The sequence below is a fragment of the Anas platyrhynchos genome, chromosome 20, assembly GCF_047663525.1.
Source record: "Anas platyrhynchos isolate ZD024472 breed Pekin duck chromosome 20, IASCAAS_PekinDuck_T2T, whole genome shotgun sequence".
Lineage (NCBI taxonomy): Eukaryota > Metazoa > Chordata > Aves > Anseriformes > Anatidae > Anas > Anas platyrhynchos.
In genome coordinates, this window is record NC_092606.1 from 8,448,284 (window position 1) to 8,464,616 (window position 16,333).

A 16,333-nucleotide genomic window follows, 5' to 3' on the forward strand; every position below is an offset into this window, starting at 1 on the left:
GTTTGGTCGCAGGGCTGGCAAATGTCAGGTGCTTGCTAGCCACAGGGCAAGCTGCCCCATCGCCACTCAGCTGTACCTATAGCATCGGTGGTGGGCTGCAGCCAGGTGAGGAAATAGCAGCTGTCAGATGGGCATGGAGAGTTGTACGCACCCTGTATCAGGCGAAACTGGTGATGGATTAGTTACAGACTTATTCCTCTGTGCTGTGGTTTAAATCAAAAAAAAAAAAAAATCAACAACTACCCCAAAAAAAACCTCTGAAAATTAAAATGGAGAAGGGAAGAAACCTTTCCTAAGGGTGTTGTAAAGCTCTTTTGTAAATATCGTGGGTTTTCTCCTGCCCTCCCTTCCTGGCATAAGACACTACTCTGGTATATCTTTTCTTTTTTTCTTCATTTAAATGTAATGTGCCTCCATTTTATCAATTAACTGCCTGTCTCCTGATTCCCATGGCAACACAATAGGCTGTTGAATTTCTGATTCCTTTGGCAGTCGGGGTGCCTGGCATGCGCCTCAGGAGCAGCGAGATCACAAAAGGTTTCTGCAGGGAGTAGGAAATACGTGGGTAACGCTCGCTGTGCACCGCTTCTCATGCTAAACTATTTTCCTCTTCCCTCCTCCCCTTCCGAAACAAGTTTCCTTTCTCCCTTTTGTTTCCATTACCCAGTGATAAGAAATGAGCAACCGGAGTGCTACGGGAGGTCGAAAGGCACGGAGGGAGCGAGAGGATGCCTGGTCTTGTTGGACGGGGATGGCTCCCAAACGTGGCACGAGGCTGTGTCTCTTCAGGGATCCTGCACTGAGGGTTATTCCTGCTGCTGCTGCAGGGTGATTGCTCCGTTCCTTCTGCTTCAACTTTCACTTCTCAACTTTTCTGTTTGCAAGGGGTTTCTCACTCCTGTACCTGTACAGAGCTGCCTTGCTACGGCAGGCGCTTCCAAGAGCTGGATGTGCCCACCTCCTGCTCGCAGGAGTCCTTGTGCTCCCAGGGGCTTCAGACACGGGGCTTTCATTGACGCTGTGACAACAGCCATGCGAGCAGGCTGGAGCCTCAATTTAATCCTTTAGCCTCTCCAGTTCCCAGCTCAGAGGAATTTGTCTGGCTCCTGAAGTGCTGGGGGCTGAACCATTGGGGTGCCCTGTTGGCGCTGGTCCCTAACCAGACAGAAAGGCCCCAAGGGCCGGGTCTGCTGTACGTGTTACTGACCTGTCACGTGCAGGCTTAACAAAAGCTGAAGGGGAAGCAGAGATTTAGGGTTGGATAAGATGTGCGTTTACTGGGCGCCGTGCTTGACTTTGATTTATAAATTGTTGTTCGGCCCTGAAAGCTGTGACCTACAGGAAGACCATTTAAACTGCAAAGAATGAGCTGGCTGACGAGCACAATAGGGTTGTAAAGCTGGAAAGCCCGAGTGGAAGAGATCCCACATGGTGCGTGTTATACCTCAGAGCCTGTGGTACGTGTGAGAGGGAGGGAGGAGCTGTCGCAGTCCTGTCCTGCAAGCAGGGCTTGTGCTGGACAGAGCAGCAAAGAGAGGCAGCGATCCCCTGGGCAATGGGGGGAGAGCTCTCCGTGCTGCTGGGTTCAACGCCCAGCAGGGACACTCGGACAGTCCCTGTGGCTTCTTGCTCAGCCTCACCAGGGACCTGCTGAAAGGTGGGTTGGAGCAGAAAAAATCAATCTGCATTTTGTTTCTCTCGTTCCTCTGCTGTAACTCCGTGCTCAGCTTTGTACCTGAGATCAGGAGCTCTGCTTTAGCAACTTCTCTTGGAACTTGTTTGTGCTGAGTTGGTGGGTCCGGCCAGAGCAGGAAGGCTTTTGTCCTCCAGAAACAGCACCCAAGTGACACAGGCAGAGACCAGCTGTTAGGTACCTATGGGCTGAGGAGACTTCGGGAGTTGTGGACACCGGGGTGGTTTTCCTCTGAGCTGCTCTAGGAGGGGACAACTCCAGCTGTCAGGTCCTGGAGGGCAGTGCTGCGAGCTAGCACCAGTGCCTACTGCCAGCTGATTTCTGCCGTAGGCTATTCCAAAATACTCTTGGGATCAAAGACACATTGCTCATTGCTGCATTTTGTCTTCTTAAGGGCTGGTGCCAAGATACCTGGCTGGGAGGATCAGGGCTTGGTTGTTGTGTGGCCATGTAATTAATGGGTCCACCAGACCTGAAGCCTGGAAGGATGGCTTTGGTTGGACCACTGTGACTTGTTACTTCTCTGGAAACTTAGTGCACAGAACCTGTTAGCTGTACCATAGGAAAATTGGTGGCTTAGTAATTATTTTATACGTGGGTAATGAAGGCCATGTAAAATACCAAGTTCCTTCTGTGTGGCCATAATGAAGAAGGTGATCTTCCTGGCAGTTCTTCATTTCAACACTCTTTTTGAATTGTTTGGCCTCGTGCTAAAGAACTATAAAGAATTAATAATGCTGCTGACTGCACCGCTCTGCTTGGGAGCCTGTAATTCGGCTGCTTCCCTGCAATGGTGTCATTACTGCAGCTTGGCAGCCCTGCCTGTTGGGCAGGCACCTAAAATGAACAAAGTTGCACTAAAATTTTGGCTTTACAGGGAACACCATGCAGCACAAAGAGTCCAGCTAACTCCTCTTTTTTTTTTTTTTTTTTTCCCTGTCCAAGCCAGTTTTTGAAGGTGGCTGCTCTTACGGTGAGTCTGGATATGGTTTTAAATTCTGCTGCAGTGCTTGTTGAGCCCCGGGGCAGCCTTTCCTGCCTTGCTTTGCTTTAGCTTTGCTGCTGAAGGGTTAGGTTATCCCAGCCGTTTTACAGAGGTGTTTGGGAGAGCTAATGTAAGCTCTATCTTGATCGTTAACGAACAGAGCTAATAAAGATTCCTAGGGCTCCACTAGGGCTAGAAAAACAGCTTTGATCTTTTGTGAACTCAGATGCAGCCCGTCCAAAATTTCTGTGCTTTTAGTCCCCCGGACAGCAGAGTTCAGCTTGCTGTTCTGCTTGGCACGTCGCGTGTGTCTGCTGCAAACATGTCAGCAGCGTGAGATCTGGGGATTACAACACTGCTGAGCGTGAAACCAGGACCTAAGGTGTGTTTCTCATTTACTTCGCATACATAGAAAAGGGGAGAGAGTAAGTACACGTCACAGACTATGGTGATAAAAACCCTACAGCCATTCCTGGCTATTAAAATAAAAGACTGACTTTAAGGTGTAACTTGCTGGCTCCTAATCTAGCTGCTTGACTGTCTTGTGCTCATAGGGGTTGAAATGAAAATGGTAGCGTTAGTTTCTGCTTATGGCTGTCTTTATAGCTCACCTGGATGGAGCCATGTTTCCCTTTCCATCCTTGTTATTTAAAGTCTTTACTGAAGATCACAAGTCCTAAGCATCCTTATAATCTGTGTTTGTTTTTCGTTTTTTAATGTGAACTTGGTTTTTGGATGTAAAGCTGTCCCCTCTAATGGAGCTCCTTTTGGTGTACTGTTTTTTAAAGGATTGAGAGGACAGGCAGCTGCCAAAATAAGAAGTTAATGAATATTTGAGGTTGAGGAAACTTTCAGGGCAGGACCCTAAGGTGAAGAGAAGGCAGCTGAGGGACAACGACACAGCCTTCTCCCAGGAAGCTGGCTGGGCTTCTCTGGGAGCACCGCACGCAGCTGCTGCTGAGCTTTCCAGGTGGGAATGGCATTTGTGGCACTGCCCTTCCTGTGCTGGGGTGAGTTTTATGGGACTTGTTCTGGCCAAGTGGTGCTGCTGAGGCTGAAGTTAGAGCATAGCCTGGAGCAGGGAAGTCTGGCGAACTTTCTCAGGCAGTTAAAGCTCCGGTTCACCAAGCCTGGTGAGCTGCTGGGGGTGATGCCTTCAGGAACCACGAATGAGTTGGTGCAATTGTGCTGCACAGATTTAAGTGCTGACTCCGGAGTCTAATGACAACTGAAGTGTCAATAGCAATCTCTCTTAACGCAGCTGCTTTAGCAAAAACTGTAAGTTCTTCATATTAACACTGAAGCACTGGTGCTCTTTTCTTTCCCCTAGCATTAAACCTTTAGCAAAGCTTGAAGTGTCCTGCTTTGAGAGCATTTATGCTCTTTGGCCTTTCTAGGAGCTGGGCTTGATCCGTCAGGTCCATTCTTTCTGGAAGAGCTGGAGCAGTGGTGCAGGCTGAGCAGTGGTGATGGCTGAGCAAATGTCACAGCCCACCCCCTAGGTCAGCTATAGGGGAGAAGCACGCTTAGGATCTCAGTGCTGCCAGGTGCTGAGGATGACCACAGGTCTAGGGTATAGGTCTTGCTGGATCTTAACTTGCAAGCTTATTTCCTCGGTCTGTGTGGTTTCTTTTAGGGCTTTACTTAGCATTACCCACCCCCTGTCTCTGGGCTTAAGAGTGCTTTAATGAAGTCCATATGCTCTTTATTTTAGTTCCCCTGGGACCCAGACGGAAAGCACAACGTTTGTGATCGTTTGACCCTGGGGTCAGCAAGCGCGGGGTCACTGCGAGCTTGTTTGCTTGGGCTTTGTTACCCTTCAGATGCCAGCCACATACTTAAGGGTCTCATTTTGTACTGCTGAAAGTTTGGCCCATCCTAGGAAAGAGCAGCCGGGACAGGGAGTTTACAACAGCATCTGCAGCTTTCCTCCTCGCAGTGAAGCCTAGCTGGAGCCGCTGCTGCGTGGGGATGAGCGTTCCCTCTCGCAGGTTTGCCTGAGTTCTGTGTGCTGAGCCTCGGCCCTGGAAGGGCCGTCCGGGCTTAGAGGGGTTTGTAGATGTTTCCTGTTTATCAATGCTCTGTTTATATTGAGCATACCCCAGGTGTCTGCTTGCTGCTGGGCTCTGCTCTGCGCAGGGAATATCAGCAGCTGGGAGAAGCCTGCAATGCGTGCGGGCAGCTGCGTGGTCCCACGGGGCTGTTATTGCCCTCCAACGGGACACACAGTGCCTGGGTTAACTGCTTGCCTGCATCCACACCTGGGGAGCTCTGAACACCCACTGAAACATCAAAGCTTGCTCTTTTTGGGGAGAAAAGCATGACCTGGGCATCTTTCTTTGAGCAGTCCCCTTGCATCCTTAGGTACCTACCTCCACTCCTGTCCTGGTGAGCTTATTTACACCAGCACTGCCACGCAAAATATCCTTCAGTGCTGTGGAGGGACTGGGAATAAATGCACTTTATGAAGGGGATAAAGACATGGTATTGCTTCTGTTTTGTGTGTGAGATCTGCAGAAATGGGGCAGCACATTGCAGTTTGCACAGAAATCTCATTTCTGCCAAGAAGATGTGTATGAACTGGGGTCGCTCAGGTTCCAACTCCTGCCTGGTGTAAGGCTGCAACCTGAGCCATGGTCCCAGGTGTTTCCTTTTTGTGAATGTCCCTTCCTGGTGTTGTAGCTGCCTTTAGGATTTCTCCTCATGCCCAATCCTCTCTTCCCTCACTCACAGGCTCGCCCTTACACAAGCAGGGCACCACCTCCACCGCCAGCGCTGAGAAGTCGGGCTCAAAAGTCGCCGAGGTGGGCGACGACTTCCTGGGAGACTTCGTGGTGGGCGAACGCGTCTGGGTGAATGGAGTGAAGCCAGGAGTGATCCAGTACCTCGGGGAGACGCAATTTGCTCCGGGCCAGTGGGCAGGGGTCGTTCTGGATGACCCGGTGGGTAAGAATGACGGCTCGGTCGGTGGAGTGCGTTACTTCGAGTGCCAGCCGCTGCAGGGCATCTTCACGCGACCGTCCAAGCTGACGCGGCAGCCGGTGGCTGAGGGCTCGGGGAGCGACGCCCCCTCCGTGGACTCTCTGACAGCCCAGAACTTGTCGCTGCACTCGGGGACGGCCACGCCGCCCCTCTCCACCCGCGTCATCCCCCTGCGGGAGAGCGTCCTCAACAGCGCCATGAAGACGGGCAACGAGTCCGGATCGAACCTCTCGGACAGCGGGTCTGTGAAAAAGGGGGAGAAGGACCTACGGCTTGGAGATCGTGTGCTGGTGAGTCAGTTGTGGGGCCTTCCTTGGAAAGTGAAGGGCCGAATTTGTCTCTTCCTTGTTTGGGGCGAGTTAAGAGGGTGGCAGAGTTGGTGGTGAGCTGTGGGGCAGCGTGTGGTCTTGGGAAAGGGGGTGCTTGGGCCAGGCAGGCTTTGAACTTCTGCATTAGTTGTTATTTGGGATGCTGTCTTGTGGGCATGCCTCTTTTTGACATTGATACAAGAGTGCTTTTTGTGTTGGGTAAGTCCTGAGCAGTGGAGTGGCAGCAGAGATCCCACTCAAATGCTAGAGGGAAATAGAGGATTGTTCTATCCCGACGGTTATCATTGTCTGTCCCTGTGATATTCTCTATAATGGTGTGTGCTGGAGCTTTTGGGGAGTTAGCAGTAGTGTCTTGTTGGTCACACTCTGCAAGGGTTTGCAGGAATCTCTCATGGCTGATCCCTCCCCTTCTGGTGCTTTAGTTCCTAAGATGCTGGATATGATGGTAATTCCTTTCCCATACAGAAAGAAACTTACAATTATTATTATTATTTTTAAAGGGTTGAACTTTGGGGGAAATCATATGTATGGATGGGTTATCCACCTCTGATTTGTGTTGTTTTCATAATTCAAAATAAAGCTGTGTGCCTTCAAGCCAAAGGGGCATACTTGTGCTAAAAAATGGCCTACTGGAGGTTTGCCATCAAATTGGTCACCGTTTGTGTCCTAGCAAAGGAGTTGTGTTTTCAGTGGAGGTTTAGGAAGGAAGGAAACAGCACAGGTGCATCGGGTCTTATTCTGCGGTTCTATAAAATAGTTCAGGTTTGTTTAGTGTGTATGATGCATGTTGTGATAGCAGACACTGAAGAACCAGGCATTTGAGCACACATCTCTTGTGACTTTGTTGTTCAGTTCTGAGGATATGGAAAATGACTCTAAGCAACAGGTGACAGGTTCCAGAGGGTTACTTTGTGCATCCTAGGCAGTGTGGCTCCCATTTAAAATGAGCTGTGTAGAATTTCCTTTTGGGGCACCTGGTTCAGAAACCAACAGTTAGAGCACAGAACTTGCTATAATATATATATAAAGAAAACAGATTTGCCCTCTGGTTAGCGATGATGGCTTGGTAGAAGCTTACACTGCTTGTATTCCTCCGGGCAGGCTGTGCTGGGGCAGGCAGAGGGGTCAAAGCGGGCTAAGCTTGGTGGTGGTGCCTGGTCTGAGAGATGCTGGTGTCCACCAGCAGAGGGTGGGAGCTATTCCCAGCCCAACATCTATACACGGCTTCCCTGGTGTTGTTGAGTTCTGTGAGGACACATCCAACACAGCAATTCTGCCACCAGCAGCCCTCTGAAACCTCCTGCCAGGGCTTGGTGGGTGCACTGCTCCCCAGCAGGTAGCACAACAGGCTGGGGAAGGGGCTGTGCTGCCTGGCCAAATTGTGAGGGTCTTGTGCAGGGGGCTCAGAGGTGCTCCCAACACACCCGGTGGTCTCGAGGAGCAGGGCTTTTCTGCTGGGGATAGCAGAAGCCCTGGGCAGGCTGCGGCTCGAGCTGATGAGTTGATTCCTTTTTCATTTTATTTAAAACATATAAATGTATACATATTGAATTTCTTCCTTTTCAGAGAAGTGCAGGTGAGTTCTGTCTGTGCCCATCATTTACAGCACTTATTAAACCTGGTGTGAACACGCAGGCTTGCAGAGCTCGCTGCAGAGGTGAGAACACTTCATGTGCTCGGATTTTCCCATGGAAGAGCATTGCGTCCTGCAGCCCAGCAGGACCCACCAGCTGTTTAGAGGCTTGCTGCTTGTTTGTCAGCTTCCTGACTGTTCTCCACCAGGGTCTGCCCGCTGTCAGCAAAGCTGCTGCTGTCCCTGCTGCTCCCAGGGGCAGGCAGGGAAAGCGTCAGAGACGTTCTGTGTTTGCCCACACGCTGATGGTTCAAAGTGAACATGCTAAATCAGCCACCAAGGGAAAAAGGAGCCTCAGGAATCTGTCCTCCTTTAGCTGGTTGGTTTGTTTGCTCCTTTACCTGTTGCAGGGGGTAAGGGAGGGTGCTCAGGTGAAGGCTTTCTGTGGAGCAGCAGCCACAGAAGGCAAACTGCAAGATATAAAATCTCCGCTAGCGTTGGCTCCGTTCATCCTGAGCCAGGCAGCACAAGAGCTTTCCCCAGACTTAATTATCGAATCCCTCTCTTTTGTCCTGACTGGGAGCTCACTGAGGCAGGGTCAGATTGTTTAATACAGTGCTTACACGGACTGAGACTTCAACACACTCACATCACACAAAATGCTAATGTTTTTTCCGTGGTTTTGTGTGCTTTTCTGTTTTTTTGTTTTTAAATGAATAAAAGCCCTCCTCCACTGCCAGCTGGCTTATCCAGCCCAGATGTTCTACAATACATTCTGTGCTATGATTTGTTACTGTAATGAAGAACATTAAAAGAACAAATATGAAGTGAGCATCTCACGGGCACTTGCAGGAGCACTCAGAGAAACCTCAGGAATTGTTTGCGTGCGGTAGCAGAGGTCCAGGAAAAGAGCAGATAATGATAACAAGAAACAATTTGCTGGTATGGCCCAGTAATACGTGCTTGGCAGATGTTTTTTTCCAGTAATGGAGACATCAGCTAATCATATTTGGTGCTTGAATACATAAGCAATAATTCTGGGTTAACCCAAGTTGCCTCAAATTCCCTGAGTCAATCCTTGCTCTTGTCCTCTGCAGATTGGTACGGTTTTAGTTTTTATTGCTCTTAGTCCGTGCATTCCCGTAAGATTATCTTTTTATTCGAGAATGGCTTTGGGGCAGAGGGGAACCACCACAGGCTTTTCGAGGGAGGGGAGGACCTGCATTTTCTGTAATTGCTCTGCTGACGGAGCAGGAGGTTGCAGGAGCCTCTCCTGGGCCTGCAGTGTTGGCACCTGGTGCTGCGAGCGTCAGAGCTCTGCGTTACGGGCATTTTCTGCTAGTGGCTTTCATTCACTTCGCTGAAGTCCATTATAGCTTGAAGTCATTTTTGCTTTTCAATAACTTTGTTCCGATACTGCTAAAAGTGACTTAATGGAGCTTTCCACTAGAAGAATTAGATAACGTTTGCCTTCGGCACGGCTGAACTCAGACTTTTTCCCAGAGATGCAAAAATTGCATTAAAGAGATGAAAAAAAACCCTCCACCCTGATATTGAAGAACCTCATTTCTTGAGGTCTGGCAAATGAATGTGGAACAATTAACCTTTGCTTCAGTAAGAAGGGAGCTTCCCAAAGCGTGGTAATAGCTGGAGTGCTGCTGTTAATGCGAGGCTGGCTGGGTGCCTTTCTCCAGGGAACGAACCGATGGAAAGAGATGGAGCAGTTGAGCATGTTCTGCTTGAGAGGAATCATTGCTGTTTTTTTTTTTTTTTTTTTTTTTTTTTTTGCTTAAGAAAATGTATTTTACATGCTGAGGGGGGCTTTCTCAGCAGTTGGACTCATTCCACCCTAATGTACTTGCTTGCTTAAGAAGGGTGGGAAGGAGGTGAGCGTTCTTTGTGTGCAAGGCTAAATAAAAGATCTCCTGAGAGAGAGAGGTTCCGTCCCATAGCCAGCCTGCTGTCTCCTAACTGGGATTGCTCTCTTCAATACCGAAACCTAGTGACAAACAAGACTATTTAAGGGCCGTGAAGCATCTCAATTGCTGATTGACTATATTCCTGTGAAGTGTTGCCCCAGTTACTCTTCGGGTGGATTCTAGATTTGTGACTTTGCCAGGACTTGTAGGTGGCCGGAACCAGAATTGCTGGGGCGGTGCTAACAGTGGGATCATGATGGAGCGGTGCTGGGGCTGGCTGGTGGCAGGCCTGCCATGGTGGGCTGGTTGGGCTGCTGCAGAGAGACTCCGGGCTCGCCCTGAGCGCATGATAGCGATCGCTTTCTCCTCTGCGCACTGCCAAGTGGCTTTTTGCCTGGGGTGTGTTGCAACCTCTGGCTCTTGGCAAATGACAAAGCTCTCATGAGTAAACCAATCGCGTCCTCTTTGGCACCAACCTGGATCTGCCTGCCTGAAGGTGCAGAAAGCCTTTAACCACCTGTATGAAAAGCCATTCTTGGTAGGAGCTCCCTGGCAAGGAGGATGGCAGCCTTAGCCATTCCCCTTGGGCAGGGACAGCCAGGGGCTCTGCTGTCAGCTGGCTTCGAGCTCTTTCAGTGCCTGAGACTGGAGTCTTGCTGCTGTGGGGGCATGGGAGGCATTGGGCAGGAATGATCCATGCTTTTTCTTTTCCTGGTAATTGAGCAGAGCTCTCCCAGCTTGCTAAAGCTTTACAGGTGCAGCGCTGCTCCTGACTTTAACAGAAGGACAGTAACAAGGTATGTTCACTGATTGCAAACCAGGCAGTGAAAAAAGGTGGATCCACGTTCTGTAGTTCTGTCGGGACAGTATTGTCAGGAAAGGTGTTGGTATTCAGCACCTGCTTTCGGCTGCTGGAGACCATTAGTTGCTGTGCCTTGACTGGAGGGTGTGACAGCAGCATGGCTGAGCCCAGGGCCTTGCATGGGAACACGGCAACCTCCATCCCTGTGGAGGTTTGGGGAAGTGCAGCCTTCCAGTTATTTGCAGGCTTTGAGGAAAACACCTGTGTCTCCCAGTCCAAGCTTTCTTCTCACCATATAAGATTGTTTGGTGCGAACAGTAGGTGACTGCTGTTGTCACAGGAGCAAGTGTTCCCTGTCCCTGCAGCGAAGCTAAGAGGTAAGAAATAGCCCGGAGCTACTGCCCGGCATGTTAACTCCTTGAGGCTTGTTGTGCACGCACACACCCTCCTAACCATTCATTTGGGCTGATGAGTTGGCCAGTCCTTGCCTTCTGCATGCTATAGCTGTCATTAAATAGGAGGTGCAAGCGGTCTGTGCGGAGCGAGCTGTGCGATTAACATGGGTGGACTCGGTACCGAAGGCAGTCTCAGGAGGGATGCTGGAATTCCAGACTTCCCTCTTGCACCGCATCCCGAGGACATTATTTTCTCACTGGTGCCTGGAAGATAAATGTGCCCAGATGTCTTGCATCAGCAGCGCTGTCAGACTTGTCCCTGTGCAATGCTGAGTTGTGCTATGGGGATGAGTTGGCCCCAAAGGTAAGTGGGTTAGAAGAGACTGAAAAAATCCCATAACTTCATGTAGGAGGAACTCTCCTGTAATTCCTGGCTGTCTTTTTCCTCCTCATCCTAAAGCCAGTTCTGGCATGCACAGATGATGCAGTGAGTGTCCGGCCAGATGAAACTGCTGATGGTTGGATGCCACCTGAAACGAGCTGTGTTTGCAGACAGAGCTGACTGCAACCAGCCCCGCACCGTGCTGCCAGCCTGCTGAGCGCTGTGCCCAGCTGCCAGCCGGGACACAGCCCTGGCAAGCACTGACGTGCATTGCCCATAGGTAGGTGTGGTTACTCCCTTGTACTTAAGCTGGTCATTTCATGTAATCTCCGACGTCTGGACACAAACGCCCACGCTGCTGCAGAAAGCACTCTCTCTAAATCAGACCCTGTATGATCTTCTGCCATTAGGACTGGGAGAGCTAAAGCACATGCAGTTGGGAAACACAGTCCTGTGGAAATGGCTTGGAAAGCAGCTGAGAAAATAAATGGAGATGGCTAGATTAGGATTTTTAGCAGGTAACACAGCATCACCACTGTGGCTTCTGCCTGAGGGTGTGCTCAAGCAGGGGTCTACAGCCAGTGCTGGCCCCTGAATTGTGCCTGGCGTTGTGGGGAACGGTCCCTCTTGGCCTGAATTCCACTTTTTTATGATTATTGTTTTCCCTGAGCAGTACTGGAGTGAATTACAGCACTGCACTGCCACAGGCTGGGGATGGCTGTTAGGAGGTTCTTGCTGAGAGCATGAAACTGCAGTGGGGTGAGCGGGAAGGGCGTAAGGGGAAGGAGCGAACACAGGCTGCAGGGGTCTGACTTCCAGCAGCCAGCTCGAGACATGGCTGGTGCTAATTGGGCAAATTGTTTAAACGATATATCAGCAGCTCTGCTGAAGACAGTGTCTGGAAGGATTAGCATCATTGTCTTTTCAGCCCTGGGATACTGGTCTGGGTCCAATTTTGTCATTTCGATGAGAAAACCCTAGTAAAACATGATGTCAGCGTTACTACAGATCGCAGGAGAGGCGCGTGGATGTCTCCTCTGTGACTGCACCGTGCTTTTCTGACTCACCCGTTAAGCACAGAAACCATGGTAGCAGCCCTGGTTTTGTGCTCTGAACGTCAAGCCCAAGACTTTCTTGGGACTGTTGGAGGTCTTTTGTTGAGGAAAGGCCAGGTCAGGACGATGGTCTCTCATCAAAAGCATGGAAAAGGCCATGGGAGCCAAGGCAGAGAACTTGAGGCTGGATCTGAACTCCCCAGGAGGCCGGGGGGTGGCTCTGAGGCTGCTGGAGTCCAGATGGAGAGGGTGGATTGTGGTGAGCTTGATCTAAGTTAATTATAAGGGTTTCTTTGCTTCAGGTGAAAATATGGAACACTAATGCTAATCAGAAACCATCCAAAACAGAACAACAACAAAATCTTACTATGTCAATAGTGTTTATTTTTGAGCTTCAAGAAGGAGCTATTTCAGCTGCTTTTCTGCAAAAATAACTATAACTGAAAGTAATAACACTTTACATCGAGCAGAATCCCATTCTCTTGGAAATGACTAATCTTGCTGACAGTCTTGGTAACGTATAGAAAGCTCTTCTGAAAAGGTTGGAGAGTTTTGCTCCAGGAGCGTGGTGTAACAGCGAGGTGTGGGGAGAAGGCGCAGCTGAGCGGCTGCCTTGACTTGGGGTCTGTGAGTGCCAGCCCTGCTGCCCCTCACAAGCTGCTCCTATCCTCCTTCCAAGGTGATACTTGTGATTTGTTGAAGGCTCTAATAAAAACAAATGCTTCTGTTTTGATGAGACTGTTTGTTCTGCGCACTGGCGCGACCTGCCAGCTGGCTTTTCCCAAAACGCATTATTTATTTGAGCAGCATTAGCAGATTATCGGGGCTGAATAAATCTGCATGTCTGGGGCGGGTGAATTTTCTAGGCTGTCCATCCACGAGAGTTCCTGCGTGCCTGCCAGAAGCTGGGAAGTTCAACAAGGGGTCTAAATGCTGACGTGTGAGCATGGCAACCCCAAATCAGCTCCTGACTGCGCTCCCAGCCCCGTCAGGGAGCATGGGGGCATTTGGGACAGAACAGGGAGAAGATGATCCTGTGTGGCAAGGGCGTGCTTCATGGAAAAGACAGAATAACCAACCCTCAAAAGAGAAATAAAATCCATTACTTTGGAAACAATCCTATAGCCACCTGGGGGGCTGTGGGATGCCCATTTGTGAGTTTTGGGTAGGAACACAGCCTGCTCTGACTGTCCTGCTCTGGTGCCCTTAGGCACACTTTATATATTTATTATTTTATAATATTTATATATTAAGCACACTTTCTCTGCTGTTTGGAGACTCACACTGGTGGAGGGAGCTCATTGGGTTATTAAGGAGGTCACATGAGGTTCAGTGGGGTCAGGATCATGTGGCTCCGTATCAGTAATTAAAACTCGATTAAAAAAAAAGACAGCTGGTAAGCTCCCTTCATTTTTATAAATGGCACGAGGATGAATTATGTCTTCATTGAGTTCAGCTTGTAGCTAAAGAAATGTACTAGACTGGCATTAAATCATTGCATTAATATTAAGAGAATAATTCTTTCTAGACTTGGATAAATCAAAAACGGGACTGCTGTTTGACTATGAGCAAGTCGTAAAGAATCTTACCGAAGCTATTCAAATCTGTAACTTGCCAAGTACCTAATACTGAAATGAAGTCCTTTTACTCCGGGACATGGTGTAGGACCAGAAGTCTTTCTTCTGATGCTTTCCCTGCTGGCAAATATTTTCCTCCTTCCTACAGAACTTCAGAGTTTTTTCCATAAGCAGCATTTTGCTACATCCCTAGTGGGAAAACTTAGAGAGGACCAGCTCGAGCTGCAGCGCAGCCTCCCAGGACTTGAGGCAGGAGCCAGGCTTTGGAGCTGTGCTCTCTGGTCCTCTCAGGAGCAGTTATTTTTAGGCTGGGAAAACTCATTTGCCTTTGCATAAGCAATTTCCAGAATATTTAGTCATTAAGAATTGGTAAACCTGTTACATCCCTGAAACATAAAAAGCTGGAGATTTCTGCATTTCTCCATCACTGATTTCTGTAGGGCAGTAATATTTGGTTTATACTGCTTTATTTAAAATTTACTATTAAACAAAATTAACCACCAGTCATTGAAGTTAAAAGCTGCAAATTAAATCTTAACTTTTTCAAGCTTTCTTCCTTGAACCTAGGCTTAACAGAGAGGCCAAAAAAGGTTTAAATTATATGCTGATTTACTAGAAGTACAGATCTTTAGAATAATATCCCTCCTGCTTTTCCATCTTTCTTTTCTCATCACAAATACCAAAGGACACCTGTAGGCACTCCCAGTGCAAAGGCAGAGGCAGCTGATACAGCATCTGCTCAGTAAAATATCTTCTGGTTGTGGTGATCAAAACCCAGCCTTGTGCAGCTCTGACTTATACTGTCCTGGGGTCTGCTCAGGGCATTGAGAGCTTTAAGTGTACACAGGGGAGCAGAAGGTGTGACTTTGCTTATTTCTCTGTGCTTTGCAGGAGGCAGGTACAAGCTGTGTGTGCAGGGCTTAAACTCCTTCAAGGTCTGGCAAGCAACTGTACGCAATTAGTTGGTGTTCTCATTATATTTGTCCTGACATCTTCCAGGCAGACACGTCCAGAAGTGGGAGATTTGCTTGTAGTTATTGGGGAGGCATCTTTGGTGCTAGGAGAACTTGACGTGAAAACTGCCTGTTCTGGTTTCATTAGATCTGAATCAGAAGATGCTGCTGATGGCTTTTTCCCTTTCTCTCTCCACATCTGTTCCGGCTTTAAGCGACTTGCAGTAATGCTAGCGTTGGTCTCTAACCCTCAGCATTTTACCTCTGACAGGTCGGTGGGACGAAGACGGGAGTTGTTCGCTACGTGGGAGAGACGGATTTTGCCAAAGGAGAGTGGTGCGGCGTGGAGCTGGACGAGCCCCTGGGGAAGAACGACGGGGCCGTGGCTGGTACCAGGTACTGGGCGCTCCCAGCACGGGGGTCCTGCGGGCCTCCTGCGGGGACTGGGTGCCAAACTCCTTCGGGTCTGGGAGGGAGAGTTGGTGTGTTGGGTTGGATGTTATAAATGGGGAGGAAGAGTCCAGTTTTGAGTCTTTGAAGCTTTGGACTAATTTTTCCAGGAGATAAAATAGAAGCCTCGTTACCGGAGCATTTTATAGCAGAATCAGGTAAGGTCTGTATGGAGAAAAGTACCCAGGGTGGCTGCAGGAAACAGGAGAGAGTAGAGGGAAGATACTAAATTGTACTGCACTTTAAGTTTTTTGCTAGGAATGGGTTCTGTGATTGGGTTAGGTCTGCTTTCTACCACACGTGTGCTTCATAAATAAACTTTCTTCTTGCACTGTATCTGAAATTGAGCCTGTCAGAACTATAGAGAATAAAGCTCTGACTTTTTTTCTGGCTTTTCTGGCCTATTTTTTTTTTTTTCCTGGGAACAACTTTTCAAAGATCTGAAAGAACAATTGCTGGCCCTGGTCTGTTCTTGTAGGAATTCTGTAGTGCTACAGTTATCTGCTGATGGATCTTATCACCTCTGCCTCGATTGTACCTCCACTATTTTTGTTTCAAAACAGCCCTTGTTAGTGTCTAGAAAACTAGGCAGGGACACCTAGCAAGCTTTCTAAGAAGCTGTATTTCTTTTTGTGTAGAAGCTAGATAAGGGAATGACCCCCAGCCTCAGGTGTTTGAGTTTGGCGATGCTTAGACCTGAGTTATATAGCGGTGCTTTGGCCTTGGTTCCAGTACAGGTGGAACTGATTTCCTGTCCTTCACAAGTTCCTTACAGGGGAAATACAGCTGATTTCTCAAGGCTCCTTAAGGAAATCTTACATTAAAGGTGAGATTGAACTTTGAAACTACTCAGGAACTGAGAGTTCTTCCATCGGTAGATCTCAGGTTCTGTAATAAAGGCTTCTGTGTTGAATCAGCCCCTTTTTGTCCAGCAGTCAAATGTTTTCATTTTAAATAAGAGAAACGCTTGGGAATGTCAGGACAAGAAAGCAGTAAATGATTGGCAGCAGATGGCTGACTTCCAGCCTGTTCTCTAAAGAAAAGAACCAGAATATGTCATGGAGTGAAGCCAAGTCCCTGCTTTCTTTGTCACGCATGGTAAAATATCTAAGCTTCATCTTCAGGGTGCAAAGAAATGATTTACTGTCTTTTGTGCATGTGGAATGTGTGGAAGGCAGATGTGAGGGGTAAGGGTGCTCTCTCTGGCTCTTGTCCTCACACTTCTGTTGCTGTGTTCC

At 48.7% G+C, this 16,333-nt stretch overlaps 1 protein-coding gene across 4 annotated transcripts in view; it reads left to right on the forward strand.

Moving 5' to 3' along the window:
- The window catches only part of CLIP2 (CAP-Gly domain containing linker protein 2), a 79,797-nt gene that overhangs the window by 32,969 nt on the left and 30,495 nt on the right, over positions 1–16,333 (forward strand). For all 4 annotated transcript variants that reach the window (XM_072026252.1, XM_072026254.1, XM_027445897.3 and 1 more), the window contains exons 3-4: positions 5,412–5,950; positions 14,917–15,041. In XM_072026252.1, the coding sequence (XP_071882353.1) occupies positions 5,412–5,950; positions 14,917–15,041 (664 nt within the window). The remainder of the gene's footprint in view (positions 1–5,411; positions 5,951–14,916; positions 15,042–16,333) is intronic.